Source organism: Nuphar pumila, chromosome 2 (assembly GCF_984573655.1).
Source record: "Nuphar pumila chromosome 2, dmNupPumi1.hap1.1, whole genome shotgun sequence".
NCBI lineage: Eukaryota > Viridiplantae > Streptophyta > Magnoliopsida > Nymphaeales > Nymphaeaceae > Nuphar > Nuphar pumila.
In genome coordinates this window covers 33,451,263-33,469,899 of record NC_143250.1, presented here as the reverse complement: position 1 = coordinate 33,469,899, position 18,637 = coordinate 33,451,263, and the positions used below count along the sequence as shown (strand labels likewise).

At 34.2% G+C, this 18,637-nt stretch overlaps 1 protein-coding gene across 3 annotated transcripts in view; it reads right to left on the bottom strand.

Moving 5' to 3' along the window:
* Window positions 1-11,982: 11,982 nt before the first annotated feature.
* Window positions 11,983-18,637, bottom strand: part of LOC149845205 (DNAse I-like superfamily protein) — a 184,252-nt gene continuing 177,597 nt past the window's right edge. For all 3 annotated transcript variants that reach the window (XR_016430180.1, XM_089995602.1, XM_089995605.1), the window contains one exon: window positions 11,983-12,175. Coding sequence is in view for 2 of the 3 variants with exons in the window: in XM_089995602.1 (XP_089851728.1) it covers window positions 12,050-12,175 (126 nt within the window). In the remaining variant the exon portion in view is untranslated. The remainder of the gene's footprint in view (window positions 12,176-18,637) is intronic.

Genomic DNA, 18,637 nt, shown 5'->3' with positions numbered 1-18,637 from the left:
ACAGCTTCTCAGCTGTGGGGCCCAACAGAAAATGGAGGGCAGATGAGGTGCCGCAGTGAACAACGTAATTGCACCTGATCGATCTGCAGCCCTCTAAAGCAACGATCTGTCGTTACTAATGTAAAAAACAAGGGTAGCACATGGATCCAATTTAAATGATTTGGGGGCTTCAGCATGTTGTGGGTCCAAGAATTGGGGTGTGGTGTTTCATTGGATTCTCAGGATCTGGTGGGTCAATTATAGGCTTAAGTTGAGTTGGATTTGGATTCAACTCGATCTCACTTTTTTTATACCTGGGGGCGTGCATTGTTTGCCGCAGCAGAGTTGAAGCCAACGGGAAACTTCCCCAGTGGGCATGGGAGTGGGTTTTCGCTTGTCATAAAAAAAAGGGAGAGGGGGAGGTTAATGTTGGTTTGGGCATATTCACCCACTCTCTGCGCCAACAAGTATAAATTACGGAAAATGAACTTAATCTACGCCAAAAATGATGTATATTTCAAAAAAAAAAAAAACTTACAATTTTGAAAATCCGTCTCATGTTCAAAACCACAACTTTTTTGGCTGTAAAATAACCTTTTGTTTTACCTTTGGCACATGTGAATTTTCCCTAGATATGCTAACTTCCCTCAAAAATATCCAAATATGCACATTTTTCTTGTATTTAAGAATTTTCTCCCAAATATGTGAATGTTTACGTGAGTGTCCTCGCACATTTATGAACGTCCTCTTGCCTATGCCCTTATGCGATTTTTAGTAAAAGGAGTAAGAAAAAAACAATATTTCAAAAGCACGACGAGTCTTTAGCAAAAAAGTGTCACTAAAGCCTTTAGCGATGATTCAAATGCACGATGGGCTTTTAATGTCACTTAAAAATGTCGCTAAATCCTTTAGCAATGCTTCAAAAGTGCATATTTTGGCAAGAAAATCACATATTTATGTGAAAAATGGCATATTTAGGAGGACATTCGCATATTCTCATATTGTCAAAGAAAATTCGCAAATGTGTGGGAGAAATTTCATATATATTTTTATAGTTCAGTTTAACTTTGCATATATTTTTATGCGAACTTCGTGAGGTATAAGCGTATTAAGTAGGATACTTGTGAAGTTATGAGGTTCAGTTTAACAAGAGGTTCATATATATAACTTTATGCAAATTTCGTATTATATATGCGAACTTAATCAAGTATTTGCAAAGTTTTGAGGTTTGGGTTTAATAGGATGATCACAAATATGATTATGCAAACTTCATGATGTTTGAAAAAAAAAAAAAAACACGTAGACCGCTTTTTAAGTGAAAGTTTGTGATACCCAATGAGTGGAGTGACATATCGCACGAACTTCGTGAGTTTCGCACATGCGAAGAAAAAAAAGGTCCTAACGAAGTTGGCTATTTATAATTTTAGACATGGAGCAGATTTAAAAATTATGGAGCATTTAAGGAAATGTGTCATTTTCGTTGTACAATACAATTATTTTTCATATAAATTATTATAGTGATAACAAGATAATAAACATTATTTTGAAGAAGCAAATATTGTTAAAATAGGTTACAAAATTGGCTGAGATCTGCTCTTTATTTTAATCCTACCCATTAATAACACCCTTAGTTGCAATATGCAACAAGATAACATTTTAAAGCTTCGTCCACCATTAGTCCTATTTTATCATCCTTATTTTAAATTATAGTTCTTTAAAATCACTTTATAATCTACTAAATCTCCTATTACAACTTATACTTTTAAGTTTGCAATCGTTTTTATCTTTTATAAATCCTTGCGATTACGTTTTTGTAGACATTTCTCATTGATGTTGCTTACATCTCCAAGCAAAACTTAGGTGAGATTTACTTAGTTTTTCTTTTATAACCAATAATTAAATGTCTCTCAATATAATTAAGTTAAATATAATCAATTTTTGCTATTTCATACATGCATTCTACCACATTATCTCCACCACTTGACAAATTTGACGTGTTTTCCAAAAAAAAAACCATAATTTGCCAAAAAAATTGTCCGATGACCAATTTTGCATATTTTCAACTTTTTTAAGACCTTTTTAGCCTTAACACTTGTAGAACTCTTCGATTTGCATGGGTTACATTGCAATGCTCTCCCAATCTAGCTAAATCTCACTAAAAACAGAATTTCCATGATATTTCTACAAAAATCATGTATTTCACACAAATAGTACAAAAATCATAATACTTCATGTGAAAATTCCTTACGAATTTTGTCAAGAGTTTCACATTAGTAGTTGTGAAAGTCTGTCTGTCGATGCAGAATTCATGGACTTTCGCATGTGAAGTTCCATTTTAATATGAGAATTACACACACACACACACACACACATATATATATATATATATAGGCGATTAGAATGTAATTTTTGTCAAGAGTTTTGCATTGGTTATTACAAAAGTCTACTATTGATACAAAATTTATGAGAAATTTGCAAAATTTGGAAACTTTCGCATGTTGTTGAGTTTAAGCGATACGAGATTCTATTTTAGCATGCAAATTTACGTGTGTATATAGGTGTTTGTGTTTATTTTTTTTCGTGTTTGCATGTGAAAAGAGTGGTAACCCTTTTCCCTCTAGAATTCTAACCCTTTCCCTGTACCCTTACAATGATTTCTGTGAAAACTTTTTATTTCATTTTGACGCTCATTGATTTCCCCGATTAAATTTTTCTCTCCATTATGGCGATTAACATTGTTTCCAAACTTTTTCTTTTTTTTTGTAGATATGAGCAATTAATAGCCTTGTAGACTTTTTGTTTTGTTGTCGCTGTGGATGTATTGTGTATGTTTCTCTGTTGTGGATATTTTATTTATGGAACCCTATGTTTTATTTTATATTTGACACCGGATTTATTGTTTAAGGTTTACTATGTTTAAGTTTTTTTTGCATATATATATATAGTCTTTTTATAGTCAAACTGGAGTTAGGCAAACCGCTATTTGTTCATTGATCCAATATTTATTGTGATTTGTATACAAAAAATCATGATTTTGTTAATGGGTGTCAGTTTGGGGGTGATCATTACAAATCTTGATCACTCCTCCTCTCGCCGGTTTGGGGTTAGAGTTGACTCTGCACAAACATTCAATTAGTTAGATGTGGTTGAGGTTGATTGTGCACAAGCATTGAATATGAGTTATTATGGGTCGTTGGTTTTCTGAATGGTTGTTGTTAACTGAATGATACATTGTGTGGTTGGTGTAGGTAGTTATGATGGCTTCTGAAAGAGTATGAGTAATTTATTATAGCATTTATCAACCTATTTAGAGATTTATATTGGTCACTAAAAACAATAGCTATAAGAAATGTATAGCATTGATGCCTCCTAAAACTGGATATACGAAAGAGTCAATGATCATCTGACATAAGTGTTCTCCAAAATTAGATTGCTAACATATATATATGGATACAAGTCTTGGAAGATGATGATGTATATAATCAATGTTATATAGTGGTGATGTTTACTTAGTTACTAGTAAAGCTATAGGTGCTAGTAAAGGTAATCGAGAAGCCATTGGTTGCGAAGTTAAACAAGAAGTAGTCAGAAGTAATGTATTGATGAATTGCCTCTTTGTAACTTATATAGTGTTTTTTAATGAACTATTCCAATGTCTTATGTATGTTGTGTATATCTTAGGTATTTCATGAAAAGTACTATGTATTCACGTAGCAGAAGAAAGGCTTGCAATCTCAAGTCACTGACCCCAACACCACCCCCATCCCCACTCCCAAACAATGACGTGATTGAGGTAGCTGAGGTATAATTATTAATGTGTAAGTTATGTGTGTATACAATACTTATATGTACGTGTTGATATTTAATTTCAATTGGCGATAAGAATAAAGAAGGTATGCAACAACCAAAATATAGTGAACTACTTTTTTTTTAGAGTAAACATTGTTCGTCAGTGAAGTAAGTATACGACATATTGTTTGTTTGTTTATTTGTTATGTTTGTATGCAGACTCGTTTAAATCTAACATGAATATATCATTTATTTTGATGATGCAACACTTAGAAAAACTCATAGAGAGACTTCAAAAGTATTACATGAGCAAATGCAAGTATGACATAGACTGCCAAAAATCGTTTATTGTACCTTGTATTTCTTTCTGAGTCTCAAAAATGATCTTGAACTCGATGTTTCTGTTGTTTTCTATCGTCTAATCGAAACTAATCGGTAAACATTGACATTTAAAGCAAATGCTCTAAATGTCAAAACATCGAGACATGGCTCACAATTGCTTAGAGATCGACCAATTGCAGCATCCATTTTATGAATGTGACAAGGTATACTTAAAATTTATGTTTATATAACATAAATTTTTAACTACACGATGACCTTAAACTCAATTTATGTTACAAAGCCTGATTTCTGTCAATTGAAAAAATTATCATTGGGTTTTGTAGAAAATGGATATAAATGTGAAGGAGTTTAGGTTGTACAATTTTATAGGGTTTACAGATCTCGCTGATCAAAACCTTAAAAATATGGTACAGTAACATTACTTATTCAATAATATGCTTATTTTTTTCAAGTACTCGTTAGGTTATTGTAGGTTTATTTTTTTATAGGGTGGTTTGGCTACAACGTTTACACCTACTGAAAGGTCACTGTTGTTAAAGATATTCTTAAGTAAACAAACTCGGAATTACTTTGCATATGTTTGTTAACTCAATTCATAAATGTACATGTTCTTGACTTGGTATATTTGTTACAAGTATGACTGTGGGTTATTTATCCTAATGTACATACAATACTTGGGCTTAGGCGAAAAACTAAATTTCATGAAGGTATGCTGTATGTTATGTTTTGCTTTTTTTATATAAGATATTGTTAGTTGTTTACTAATAACCCTTTTTTAGAATGATGTATCTATTTAAAAAAAGTGCATGATAAAATTGTATAAATATGAGAGGAAGAAGGTTTGTTTGCAGTGAGCCAAACAGATAGCTGAGGGAGAGGAAAAGAGGTCATCAAACAATGAGGTGTCAGATGGCGAAGATAAGTTAGCTAAGCTCTGGACAATCCTAGGAGTATATATTTATAGTTATGTATATTTTATTTTGACAATAAAAAATGTATATGTAATTTTGACAGAATGAACAAAATTTGGTTGTCATTTAGATTTACAGTTCATTTATAGTTGTATTTAAAATCTTGGTTGTAATTTTGCATGTAAGGTTGACAGAATTTGTAGTTATTATGTCATGCTTGTGGATAAGTTTCAGTTATAAATTTTAAAAGTTTTGTTTGTATGTATTGTTAAATTGTTAAATAGGTAGAACTGTTATGTTATGTTTGTAGATGGAATTTAATGCTAAAATGTCACATATTTGATGAATTTTTGCACATAAGTAAGAAATTTGCATAGTTTGAAGGAAATTCACATATATATGTGGGCATTTGTATAGAAAATTAGCATGTATATATTCAAATCTGTATTAGAAATTTGCATGTGCACGTGCAAATTCGCATAGAAAATTCACTTATTTAGTTAGAAATTTGCTTATTCTAAAGGAAACTCACATGTATATGTTCAAATTTGTATAGAATTTTTCATGTATACATGCAAATTTTCATAAGAAATTCACTCATTTGGCTAGAAATTTGCTTATTTTGAAGAAAGCTTGCATATATATATATATATATATATATATATATATATATATATATATATATGCCAATTTATATCAAAATTTGCATGTATATGTGCAAATTTATATAAGAAATTTGCACGTATATGTGTGATTTTTTATAAGAAATTCACATATTTAGTTAGAAATTTACTTATTTTAAAGAAAACTTGCATGTATACATCTAATTTTGTATAAGAAATTCACATATTTAGTTAGAAATTTGTTTATTTTAAAGGAAACTCGCATGTAATCATATGAATTTGCATAGAAAATTCACATATTTAGTTTGAAATTCTCTTATTTTGAAAGAAACTAGCATGTAAACATACAAATTTGCATTGAAAATTCACATATTTAGTTAGAAATTCACTTATTTTGAAGGAAACTCACATGTAAACATGAGAATTTGCATAGAAAATTCACATATTCAGTTAAAAATTCGCTTATTTTGAAAGAAACTTGCATGTAAACATGCGAATTTGTATAAGAAATTCACATATTTAGCTAAAAAAAAATTTATTTTAAAGGAAACTTGCATGTAAACGTGCAAATTTGCATATTTGGATTACATGTTTTATATACAATCCAATATTCATTTCAAACTTCAATTTTAACACTGTTATATACAAAATTTCCTAAAATTACATTTTAACACTCTTATATACACAATTCAATCTTCGTTTCAAGCATATTTCAAACTTTATTTCAATACAGTCACTTGTTATATATACACTTTAATCTTCATTTCAAACTTCAATTCAACAAAGTGTCACATATTATATATACAATTCAATCTTTATTTCAAATAAACATCAAACACATAAACATATACAATTAAAACTAGTTAAATTGTAAAACAACAATTCAATTATGACTTCATTTATAATAATATATATAACAAAGTTTAATATTTTCTTTATTGTACAAAATAGTAAAAAAATATGCAATCATTGCTCATATTGCTTAAGGTGTTACAATAACTCTTTGTTGACCTTATTTATATTTTTGATAAGGCAAGCTTGACTTTGTAATATTGTGTCTTTTGCTTTAAGCAACTCTCTTAGCTTGCTATTTTCTTCTCTTAAAAGGGTCACCTCTACATCCGCTCCAGTAGCACTTTGATTTGCGTGCTCCAGACTCCTTACCCCAACTTCCTCCTCCATGGATGAGTTGCTAATGTTTTCCTCATTGTTGTACCAGTTTTTGACTTCGAATTCAAACAACGTCAGGTAATCCTTTTTTCAATCCTTAAATGTGTCATAGACGGTTTTGCTTACTACACCAAGGCGAGAGGGTGGTTGCTTAACAAAACCAAATTATAAGACCACTCGGCTGGCAAGTTGGCACTCAACTTCATTCATGTTGTGAAACCAAATATCCCTCCTCGTGAGGCTCTTCACTACCACTACATTTTAAGTAGATAACATCCACCACGTCTACTACATAGGGGCCTCCAATGTAATGGTCATCTTAATGCTTTCAAACTAGAATGTGTTTGTTAACGAATTCTAGAACTGAACAACAGACTCTAGGAGACTGTGATCGGTGTGATCTCTTAGAATTTTTGAAAATGCATCTGATCCAGCCAATCCTTCGTGTTCTCAGTCAGTGCTCAGAACAACAAGTGTACTCGGAACAAGTAGAATCGGTGCATGCAGAATGTTGGATCCTCTGTATCTTCTCAATGTGGATCCTGCATACACAAACCAATATAACATTTTAAAGATTGAAGTGTAGCATTCAATCTACTTGTCTATTGTAAAGTTCATAATTTTTCTTGGATTATCTCTAGTATTTTTATAAAAAATTCATCGACCATGAATAAATCGATAAACTTTTGGATGTTAAAAAGGTATAGAGCTTAATCAAACTCATTATGGATCTGGATCTCACTAGTAGATTCACACATATCGACATCCATGAAACCCGGTTTGAACGGTACATTTGAGACTTGTGAGATTGACCGAATCTCTTAGTTTATTATGTTCGGATCCAATATGGATCCGAGCTTAGAGAGTCGCATAACAAGGACTCAGATTCATTTAGTGGACCTAGTATGGGTTCAGAGTATTTCAAAAAAAAGGAACTCTAGGGAGATCTGCATCACTCGAGACCATTAAGACATAAGTTTGGATCCAATTAGATGAATCCAACCTCAAATCAACTTGGATCCAAAAGAGATCCATATTGATAAACATTTGGAATCTAGAATTGTATTTAGAAAAAGGGATCGATTCTCAAGACCTATATATATATATATATATATATATCAAAACTAATACACAGATGCATGTGTTTGGATCTAAGATCCGAATAAGACAAATATAGGTCTCACATAAAATATTTGAGATTTGAGTCCATTCAGATCCAAATCAATTAAAAACACAAGCACCAATACATGAGTTAGAATCATAATCCAATATAGATCTGATCCAACTATGAAACCATTTTTTAAAGTTCTCATTTTAAGGTTGTTTTTTATTTGGATCTTTGTAAGATCCAAATCCAAACACGAACCATATCTAGAGGGAAGGGCGGGGGGGGGGGGGGGGGGGGGGCTGGGCCGTGTTTAGCCCACCCAATCCTTTAGGGTTCGGGTGGGCAGGTATGGACTCGACGCAGTTGAGCCCCACCTACACAACACAGCCAGGGCCTCAGAAGGGCTGGGTCAGACTCGACTTAGTCGATCCTGCCAACCTGGTTTGGCCCCAACTCAGGTGGGTTGGGTCAAGCTTAGTCTTTGAGCCCCAGCTTGGCTCAGTTCGTTGGAGACCGAGCTGGCTGCCCTGCCTAACCACGCAGGGCCAGCCCCTCCCTTGGCCTGCCTGCCAAGGCACAGTCGAGCTGAGCTCGGCTAGCACCGAGCCCAGCTTGGTTCACCCTTGGCCTGAAACTGGCTCGGTCAAGAGGCAGCCTCGGGCTGCCTCTTGCTTGGCTCAATCGAGCTAAGTTTGGCTAAGGTCAAACTCAGCTCGATCCCTTCTTGGGACATCGAGCCGGGCTCGATCAAACCAAGCCTAGCTTGATCATACCGAGCTCAGCTCGGTCATATCGAGCTCAGCTCTGTCAAACTCCCCTAATCGAGCCATGGTTCAAGTAGACCCTAGCCAAACCATAACTCAATTAGATCATGTGAACTCGACTCGGTTTTGCCTTAGCCAAGCCATATATCAGCTTGCGATCATAATCGAGCCAACTCGATCGTTCCTTTAACCAGATCACTGAAAGTAACCATGTTGGGTTCGGCTCAGTCCGGTCGGCTTAAACTAGGTTCAGGTTCGACCCTTGCGATGCAATCGTCGCCTCTGTAAAAATATAGGAGTTTAACCTCGTTCTTTATGCAGTGCGACAAAAACCTTTTAGCGTACCACATTGGCGCAATAGACTAGACTTCGTATCTTTAACATGCATATCGAGGCACAAACAAGTTAAAAACTTATGCTCAGAATCGTCAAAGATTCATACCATCTCCGAGGTAGGGGAAAGTTGCATATGATGACGACGGTTGAATATTTTTGATATATATGTATTTATATCAAATATAATTTTAATATTAATATATATATATATATACGCATTTAACTAAAGGATGCAATTTTGCGTATTCTTGTCCTATTTAAATTATGCAATTTACTTTGTTGTCGTGCTGTTATGTGCTCAGGCTTCTGCTTTAATATATATATTATACATACGTATATAACTATTCAAAATATGCAGTTTTGTGTATTATTGTCTTATTTAATTTATGATTTATGTCAAGTATGCGGTTTCATGTACTTTCGTAATATTTATGATGACCTTTTAACAAATGTTGCTTATGTATATATATAATTATTTAGAATACGCAATTTTGTGTACTCTTGCTCTATTTCAATTATATATATTTATTTAGAGTACGCAGTTTTGCGTACTCCTGCTTACTTTAAATTAAACAAGTATTTATTTAAAGTTGCAGATTTGTGCACACCTGCTTTAATTCAATTTCAAAAGAGTTTTCATGAGAGATTTTAAGTTTGCATGGATCTGATGTTTTATAAAATAAAAATAAGGGTTTTACGTTCACACGTTCGTGATATTCGGCATACATATGCGCCACTTATCTTACAAACAAAATAATGCTCGCATGAATCAAAGTTGTTGCATCCATTTTGATCGGATAATTCCCATGCATTAGAGTGTTCTTCAAAACACCATTACAACTTGGTTCGAACTTTAAAATAAGTTGAGATTGGCATGACTCAGGTATTCACAATTGAGTCTTCTCTTTTAACCAATAAAACGTAAAGACTTTGACTATGTAGACTTCAGTCGTACTTACGTCAGGTCTTTCCTTTCTACATTCGGAATGATCCGAATAAGCCCCCCTCCTAAAGCTTGGAAAATTATGATTTTTTCAGAGTTGTGATTAGTCTTCTTTTCGAGAAACCAATATTGTTCTCAGCGTTGATGTACTATCAAACGTGCACGACATGCTCGTATGCCAATGAATGATTTTGAGGTTTATGACAAACTTTATTATGCGATAATGCATTATATTATGAAAAAATCACATAAACATATATGATCGCCTTCACAGGCAAGATGCTCAATTTGGTTTAAAAAACCAGAGCATATTGAATGGGTTGTTGGATAAAAGAAGACCTGACACACTCATTCATCCTTTAGTTCTGTCAAGAGAGAGGATATGATGTACAAACTCTGATGGATAATGTTATTAACAACTATGCTCCTCGAGTGGCAATGGCTTGACGTCCCCAGTAATCGGAGTTAGGAGATATGACTACAAATTATCATCCTAGGTAGTACATCCCACAAACTTCTGCAGAAGTTCGGATGCATCCCAAGTTAATTCCTGCCTCTGGGGAATTCTCTCTCGGTCTCTGAAACTGTCCCCATTAAAGCGGATTCAGCTAGTCGTTTCGAGCTATAAATTTACATAAAATAATAAACCCCTTAACGATCTCAGTTGTTTTTACCTTTCTTTCTATAAGTACCCATAGGTAGATAATTATCGAAACAATATTATGATGTTCACTCTACTTCTTCGAAATTGAATGTTGTGAAATATGATAATGCATATGCGTCTTATTCTCTTATTTGATAACATTGCACCTATCAGGCTTTCATGAGTCTGACCCATCTTATGGGATTCAGGTGCCGAATAGACGGATGTTGCAGGCGATGGTGTGATGACGCGATGACATCAAGAATCCACTCTCTCTATTATCTGCTCCTGAGCATGTTTTGTAATTTTGTATAAAGACCGTTGTATAACACTATTTCTCTCTAAAACCATGTTTTGAATCTTCATGGTTTTGAATGGATGTATGAAAATGCGAACCCAAATTCGAGACATTTAGAAACCTAATTTATTGGTCAAAAATTTTGCTTGTAATCCGCCCAAGGTTCGTCGACTTGTTCTTTTCAAATATTGTTTCTATTGAACTATTATTTTTAACTCTAAAAAATGAATGGTTATTAAATTTTAATTTTTTTTTCTAAATTTTACAAGTTCAGGATTTTGGGGTGTTACAACTTTGGTATCAGAGCAACAAAGAATATTGTGATTCTTGATTATCCGACATCTGTATTGCACTATGAGTATGTATTTCCTTTTCTAAGTTATTACTATTTTAATAACATCATGAAACTTATTATGACTTAGAAACACTAAAGGATTTTATATTTTTTTTGAGTGGATGTCTGACAACGAGTCTGTCGAGGCATACATAGCAGCTATTCGAGGCATGAGTCTGACTGCCTACGTTGAAAGGGCGAACCCTGAAGCAATCCATAGAGAAATGGTTAAAAGGGGGGGGGGGGGGGGAGCGCATAGGATCTGTGGCCGCTCAATAAGAGGTAGAGGGTCCATAATGAGAAATCAAGAATACCAGATGTCTTGGTCGGACTATTGGGCCACCAGATCCCCTCCACCTATCTTTAGGCATCCTTGTGGACTCAGATTCCTATTTTCTTGCCAAGCACCACTAGCTGTAACATGGGTTGTCATGCACTTTAGGGAAAGTGGTCATGTCTCGTCTCAGGTGCTAGTATATCAAGAAAATACTTTAGGCACATAAGATGATAAAGGTCCCACTTACACTCCAAATGAGTGTCTCTTGTAACGCCTCAAAATTTTTAACTTGGAATATGTGAAAATTTAACCTAGATTTTTTTTTTGAAATTGATAATAGAGATAGCACAACAAATATAGTTGGGTTTAAAAGTTGGACAACCCTGGGCGAGTTATAGAAATGAATTAGTCAAACTGGACTGGACTCAATTCTCATCATAACCGGATCCATCCCTACTCACATAATAAGGAAAAATATTTTCATTCCAAAATCACATCATTTGTTCATAAATTGAAATACAAGTTTGTATAATTAATTAAAACATCTCAAATTAATTGAGACACACAAAAGTATTCCTAGCATCGCCAAGACAAGTAAAAAAGATGGTTCCCGGCCTCGCTGCCATATCGCACCATCGCACTGCTCGTTAAACATCGCCTGCACCCCATAAAACTAGGTCAAACTCTTGAGAGCAGGTAAGAAAATCCACAATCATATAGATAATGAATAATATCAAAGCATCTATTATTGATATCACATCACGCTTATCATGATATCACAATTTAACAGTTGTGTGAGCAAAATGGATGCATAATGAAAATAACTATCCCCAGATATTATAACATATAATCAACTAGCAATCACGACATGTAAATCAAATAGATATCATAATCAGTAAAATCAACTAGAATGAGTATGACAATCATTGAGGTCAGATAGTTAGCAGTGTTAGAATAACTTTGTTTCTCTTGATTACACCTTCGGATACACAAAGGGTAACTTCATCGTATCTGCTAAAAATACTATGGTATTTAAGTTGTTTGTAAAGCAGGGTGACTTAAGGTCAAGAGATGAAAAACAAAACACAAGGATGTTGTGCCATATAAGTGTAGTGTATGTGGTGAGGTTGGCCACAATAGGCGAAAGCATAAATAACAATATACAGTTTATTAAGAGTTGTTTAATGAATTGCTTCTTTGTATTTATCTAGTCTTTTTTAATGAAATGATCAAATGTCTTATGTCTTCTATTTATATGTTAGGTAGATCAAGAATTTATAAACATATGAAATGTGACAGAAATAAACAATTTTAATCAATGTGCTGACATAAAGAAACTAAATCTCCATCGAACTCATCTTGGAGAGATGAACCAATTATGGTGCCTCAAGTATAATCAATGTCATATGTGTATATTTGTCATACTGTAAGGATATGTGTTTATATACAATTTTAATTAGTGATGAGAACTGGGTGATGGCGAAGGAATAGCTATGCCCGTGAAAGAGTATAATTTTGGCGAAGAAACTCTGTTGACAAGTGACGTAATTGTTAAGTTTGTTTGTTTCAATAGTTGTTCTTAAGTTTGTATGCAAACTCATTTGAATATGACATGTAATACATTTTTTACTATATAACATCTAGCAGGATTTGTAGAAAGACTCTAAGTGGTCCACACCGAGTACATGAAAAAGGGAATGAAACTGTGAAAGACCCTTTTCCTTACCTCATATTTCTTTGTGAGTAAACAAAAGTGAGTTTTTTGATATTTTATGCTGACTAATACAAACTAATTAATAAACAATATTTCTTTTACAACAAATAATCGCAACTAAAGGGTAGAAAGATGGGGCAACTTCGTGCTTGGAGAGAATCAATTTGATGTATCAATTCTTTGATACTAACAATGTATTCGTTGGACAACTTTGCATACTTAAAAAACTTAAATTTTCACGTGCACAATGACCTTAAATTCTATTTATGTTGCAGATCTTAATTCCTGTCAAACAGGGTAACTATCACTAGGTTTTTTGGGAAATGAATATGCATGAGAAGGTGTTCAAGTTGTACAATTTCATGAGGTCCACAGACTTTGCATATAAGAACGTCAAACAATTGATATGATAACATTATTTGTTTTTGCTATTTTTTGCATAAGTTTGTTAACTTGCTTGTATGTCATGCGCTTTTTGCAGGTTAAATTTTTTGTTGCATGGTTTGGTTGTAACTGTTACAATGATTGGACAACTGAGGTCATAAAGGGTATTCCTCAATAGAAAAATGAGTAATTTCTTTTCATATGTCTTTTAACTTTTGTCATGTATTTCATATATATACATGTTCTTTATGACTTGGTATATGACTATTACAAGTTTGATTATGGTATATTTGTCCTCACATATATGAAGTGCTTGGCTAGAAACTGGGAATTGAACTTCACATAGGTATGTGTTTATATGCCATGTTCTATTTACTTCTTTGGGATGTAATCTATAGTTAGTTATTTGTTAATAACACTTTTTTTTAGAATATGTGACAGAGTCTCGTCGACGTATGATAAAATCCTATGAAAAAGAAGGCTTTTGAGATTACCAAAGAGAAGGCTGAACCATAGCAAAATGAAGACGGTACAGACAGTGAGGTGCCGACTGGCGAGGTCGTGATAGCTGAACTGTAGACACTTGTGATGATTTTATTTTGAATTGTCAATATAAAACTGTAATTTATATGAATTCAATGTTGGAACACAATCTGTAAATTCATAGTTGATTTTACATGAATTTGAATTTGATATGATTTGTAAATGATATGCTCTGTATGAATGCAAATTTATTAAATGTTATGTAAATTCATAGTTGATTTTGTAAATGATTCTGTAATTTTTAATTGAGCAGGTTTTGATTCCGTGAATGATACGTTATGAGCAGATTTTTATTCTTAAAAAATAAAGTCTGCAATAAATATACGTGAAAAATTAAGTATGTAACAAATATATGCAAAAAACATGAAGTCTACAACAAATATATGCAAAAATAAGAAGTCCACAATCAAATATATGTGAATAAAACAATGTTTCCGCAACAAAATATATGAAAAAAATGAAGTTTGCAACAAATATATGCAAAAAATGAAAGTTTGCAACAAATATTTGTTGCGCACTTCCATTTTTCTCATATATTTTGTTGCAGACTTCATTTTATTTGCTACATTTGTTTGCGAACTTTTTGTTTTCGCATATATTGGTTGTGTTCTTCCCATTTTCGCATAAATTTTTTATTGCAAACTTCATTTTTTTGCATATATTTATTGTTGACTTATTTTTTTCAGAATCAAAACCTACTCAAAACATATCATTTATAGAATCAAAACCTACTCAATTGAAAATTACAGAATCATTTACAAAATCAACTGTGAATTTACATTCACAATTCAAATTCATGCAAAATCAAAACCTACTCAATTAAAAATTTACACAACATATATATCATGCAAAATCAAAATCTAAAAATATACAATGAATTATAGAACATTGAATAAATTTATGCTTTATAACCCTAAAAACATATAATGAATCTCAATGCTGTTTATATAAAACATATAATTTACACTCAAAAAATATAAAACAAACGAAAGTTCTGCGGTCACTGTTGTTGTAGATGCCTTATATGCGCTCGTAGCTCCTCGTTGACCTTATTTCCATTTTCAAGAAGGCTAGCTTGAGTCTGTAACATTACCTTCAACATGCAGATTTTGTCTAGTGCAAGAGCTAATTGAGATTCCACTGTAGAATCAATCTTTTTCTGCTTCGCCCCAACTTCCTCCTCCCCAATGGCCCTCTTTACAAAGGGACTGACAAAAACCTACTGGGATACAATAGCTATATCTTCATCATTGGTGGCATGTACCATAGATGACAAGCCAATGTCTTCGCCATCGTTGCATCACTCTTCAATTTCAGAGAGAAATAAAGTGGGGTAATCTTTCATCCGATCCTTTCTTTGTAGCAAAATAGATTTAGATGTGGTGCAAAGAAGATGGGGTTGCTGACCAAATCCAAACTATCGAATGACTCAACTAGCGATTTAGTGCTAAATTTCGTTTATGTTGTGCAACTAAATATTCATCCTCGCGATGTCCTTTGCCTCCTCAACCATATCGGCATTCTCCTCCTCCACTGTTGCGTCTTCATATGGGCACTACTTGACCTATAGAAGCTCAAATAATTCATAGTTAGTTATATATCATATTATGTTTTAGAAAGTAGGAAAAAGTATCAACAAAACTTATATATGCCATTTTTGACTTGCACAACAATTTTGTAAATTGGCCACGTCCCATGTGATGACCCATCAATCTTTCACCAGTCATCTCATTGCTATGTAATCAACAAAATATTGCAACACGTGGAAATCCATGTAGACATTCACACATTGGAGGCCTTGTAGTGGTTACGTTCTAAATAATGTTTGAATATAAATCATGTCCTACTGTACAATAAAGAAATAAATACCTCCAATAACACCAACATCCCCATCATATTTTTTCTTTCACTCTTTGCACTACTCAAACTTGCAAACAGGTGTGCAAGTGAGGCTGCTCCCCATGCATATTGATTAACGTGACCCAGGTCTTGCAAAAACTACATATATGATGGATGAATCAACTTTTCACCAGTGTTCATAAAACGCATGTCCCAAAGAAGCAGAGCAAGAATGCTCTCGCTTCATTCTCCATCCTACTATCGGCCTTCACTCCCAAATATGGTAGCTTCTCCTTCTTGGCCCCCTCCCCTTATGGGGACAAAAAGGTCCCTCAACCATGAAAACTTAATCCTTTCTCCATCAACACATTCTCGTTTGCTCCAAAATGAATATCAAACAATTACTTGAAATCTCTCCACCCATGTCCACTCACTGACTCCCCATAACACTTCAATTCAATTATTTATGTCACGTCCTTCAACGTGATAGTCATCTCAAATTTTTTAAAATAGAATATGTTGGTTGTCAGATTCCAGAACTGCACAATGCCATCTAAGATGGGGCAACCGATGTTCCATATTGTGATTTCGAAGAATTGCCAGAAATGCATTGCATACAACTTCTTTGTTTCCTCCTTAGTCTTACAAACCACTGGTGTGCTTGGAATGAGTAGAACAAGTGTGTGAGATGATGGATCTTTTATATCTTGTAACTATGGATCCTACAATTACAATTAATTTTTTTGGAATTAGTCAAATGAATCATTTTACAAAAAATTCTTCACACACATATATATAGATTTTTACACATTATACTACAAGAATCAAACCAATATCCTAACATATTTGACACATACATGAATCAACGAGAAAATAATAGTTCATGCTTCACACACACACACACACACACACACACACACACACACACACACACATATATATATATATATATATATATATATATATATATATAGTATTTTAAACATTGAATCAAACTAGAAGATAAATATATAATTGATACTTGTCTAGGAGCACCAAACCTTGTTCCCCACTATAATATCTTTTTCGAAGCTTGCACTTTTTCCTTCAAGATCGGATGCTCTGACTCATGAGGAAGATCATCCTTACGATCGTTCTGTGAACTTTCCATCTTATCTTAAAAATTGCCTCAACATCCGAAATAGATACATCCATTTCTTGAAATTCAACCTTAGGTTTCTTATCATCCACTTGGTGAGGTACCTCCATCCTCATCTTGCCACTGTTACTACAGCTGACCGCATCTCCAGCCTTATCTATTTGGGCATTCAGGTCCACAACAACATCAGAGTGAGTCAATAGGTCACTCTTCTTTACCACTGAGTCACCCTTCCGCTCTTTAGATACTTCCAGGATGGGAGACAAGATTGTGGCTAAAAACCCTTCACCCATAGCTAGCAATCACAAAACTTGTTTTCTAATTACCAATGTCCAATTCAATACTCATGAGGTGAGTCAGCCAACTTCTATTTGACTTCTTCAACAATAAAATATGTGATCTGACTATCCTTGTATTTAGTAAAATTATGTGGGCTTAAATCATGGGCTGAAAACAGACGGTGTTGGAGCACCACAAACTGTCTAACGTTGGATGACAAAAAATGATGATTTACACAACCTTTCTTGAGATATAACTGCACGAACACACGGATGGATCTGAACTTGGAGGATAACGCAAAAGTTGGACCCGAGTTCAGATTCCCAAACATATCTAGCTTTGAGATGTAGGCTAAGTTACATGGATGCTCTATTTCACCTCCTATTCCATATCCCTTAAGGGGTGGCGTTTGTGTTTCTTGGTAACACCCCCGCAAATTAAGTCCGACCACAAGAACACCATCCCCCCCTCCCCGCCTCAGACTTTGTTTCTGCCATAAATGAAGGTGGAGCGCAAAATCATAGTGATGGGTGGAGAGTTTTCGGAAGACAAGAAACTTCCCCTGTTTGCATGTACCACAGCTTTCTGATATGAACCCCGAAAGAGACGCTTTCCTGTGACATGCAAACAGACCCTTACATAATACTCATAAAAACGATATCCCCGTATCCACAGCTGTATCCATGCATTGGGCTGTTTTCTTTATTTTTTGCTTTTGAGGGAAACATGGGGCTGAATAAAAACAACTAAATTTAGACAAATGCCTGGGATTGAACCTGAACAAAAGCCTAGAAACCCAATAAAAAGCAGGACGAATGCATAGACAGCACAACATCCTATGGCATCCCAAAGATGCTCCACTACATTATCGGCATTTCTGATGCTTGGTGTTAGATACAACCGTGGAATCCTATTGTCTATTGGCAGAACCTTACTTTCAGCTAAATACCAGTAGCCCCCAAAGAACCTGTCCTCATAGCCTAAAATGGAGTTATTAGCAGAAGCAAGTGATTTTGTGAACGGACAACTTGATCTTGGACCTTTTTCTGTTATATCAGAGTGAAGGCCCGAAACATGAAAAGTGGGATGGATGAGTTCGTCACGGGTTGGATGATTCAGAATTTTTTGATAAACCGGATCATGTGACAAGAAAGTCATTCAGCATGATGGGGTTTGCGTATACATACGGCTGATCAGATCCGCTCAACATTGACAACAAACAT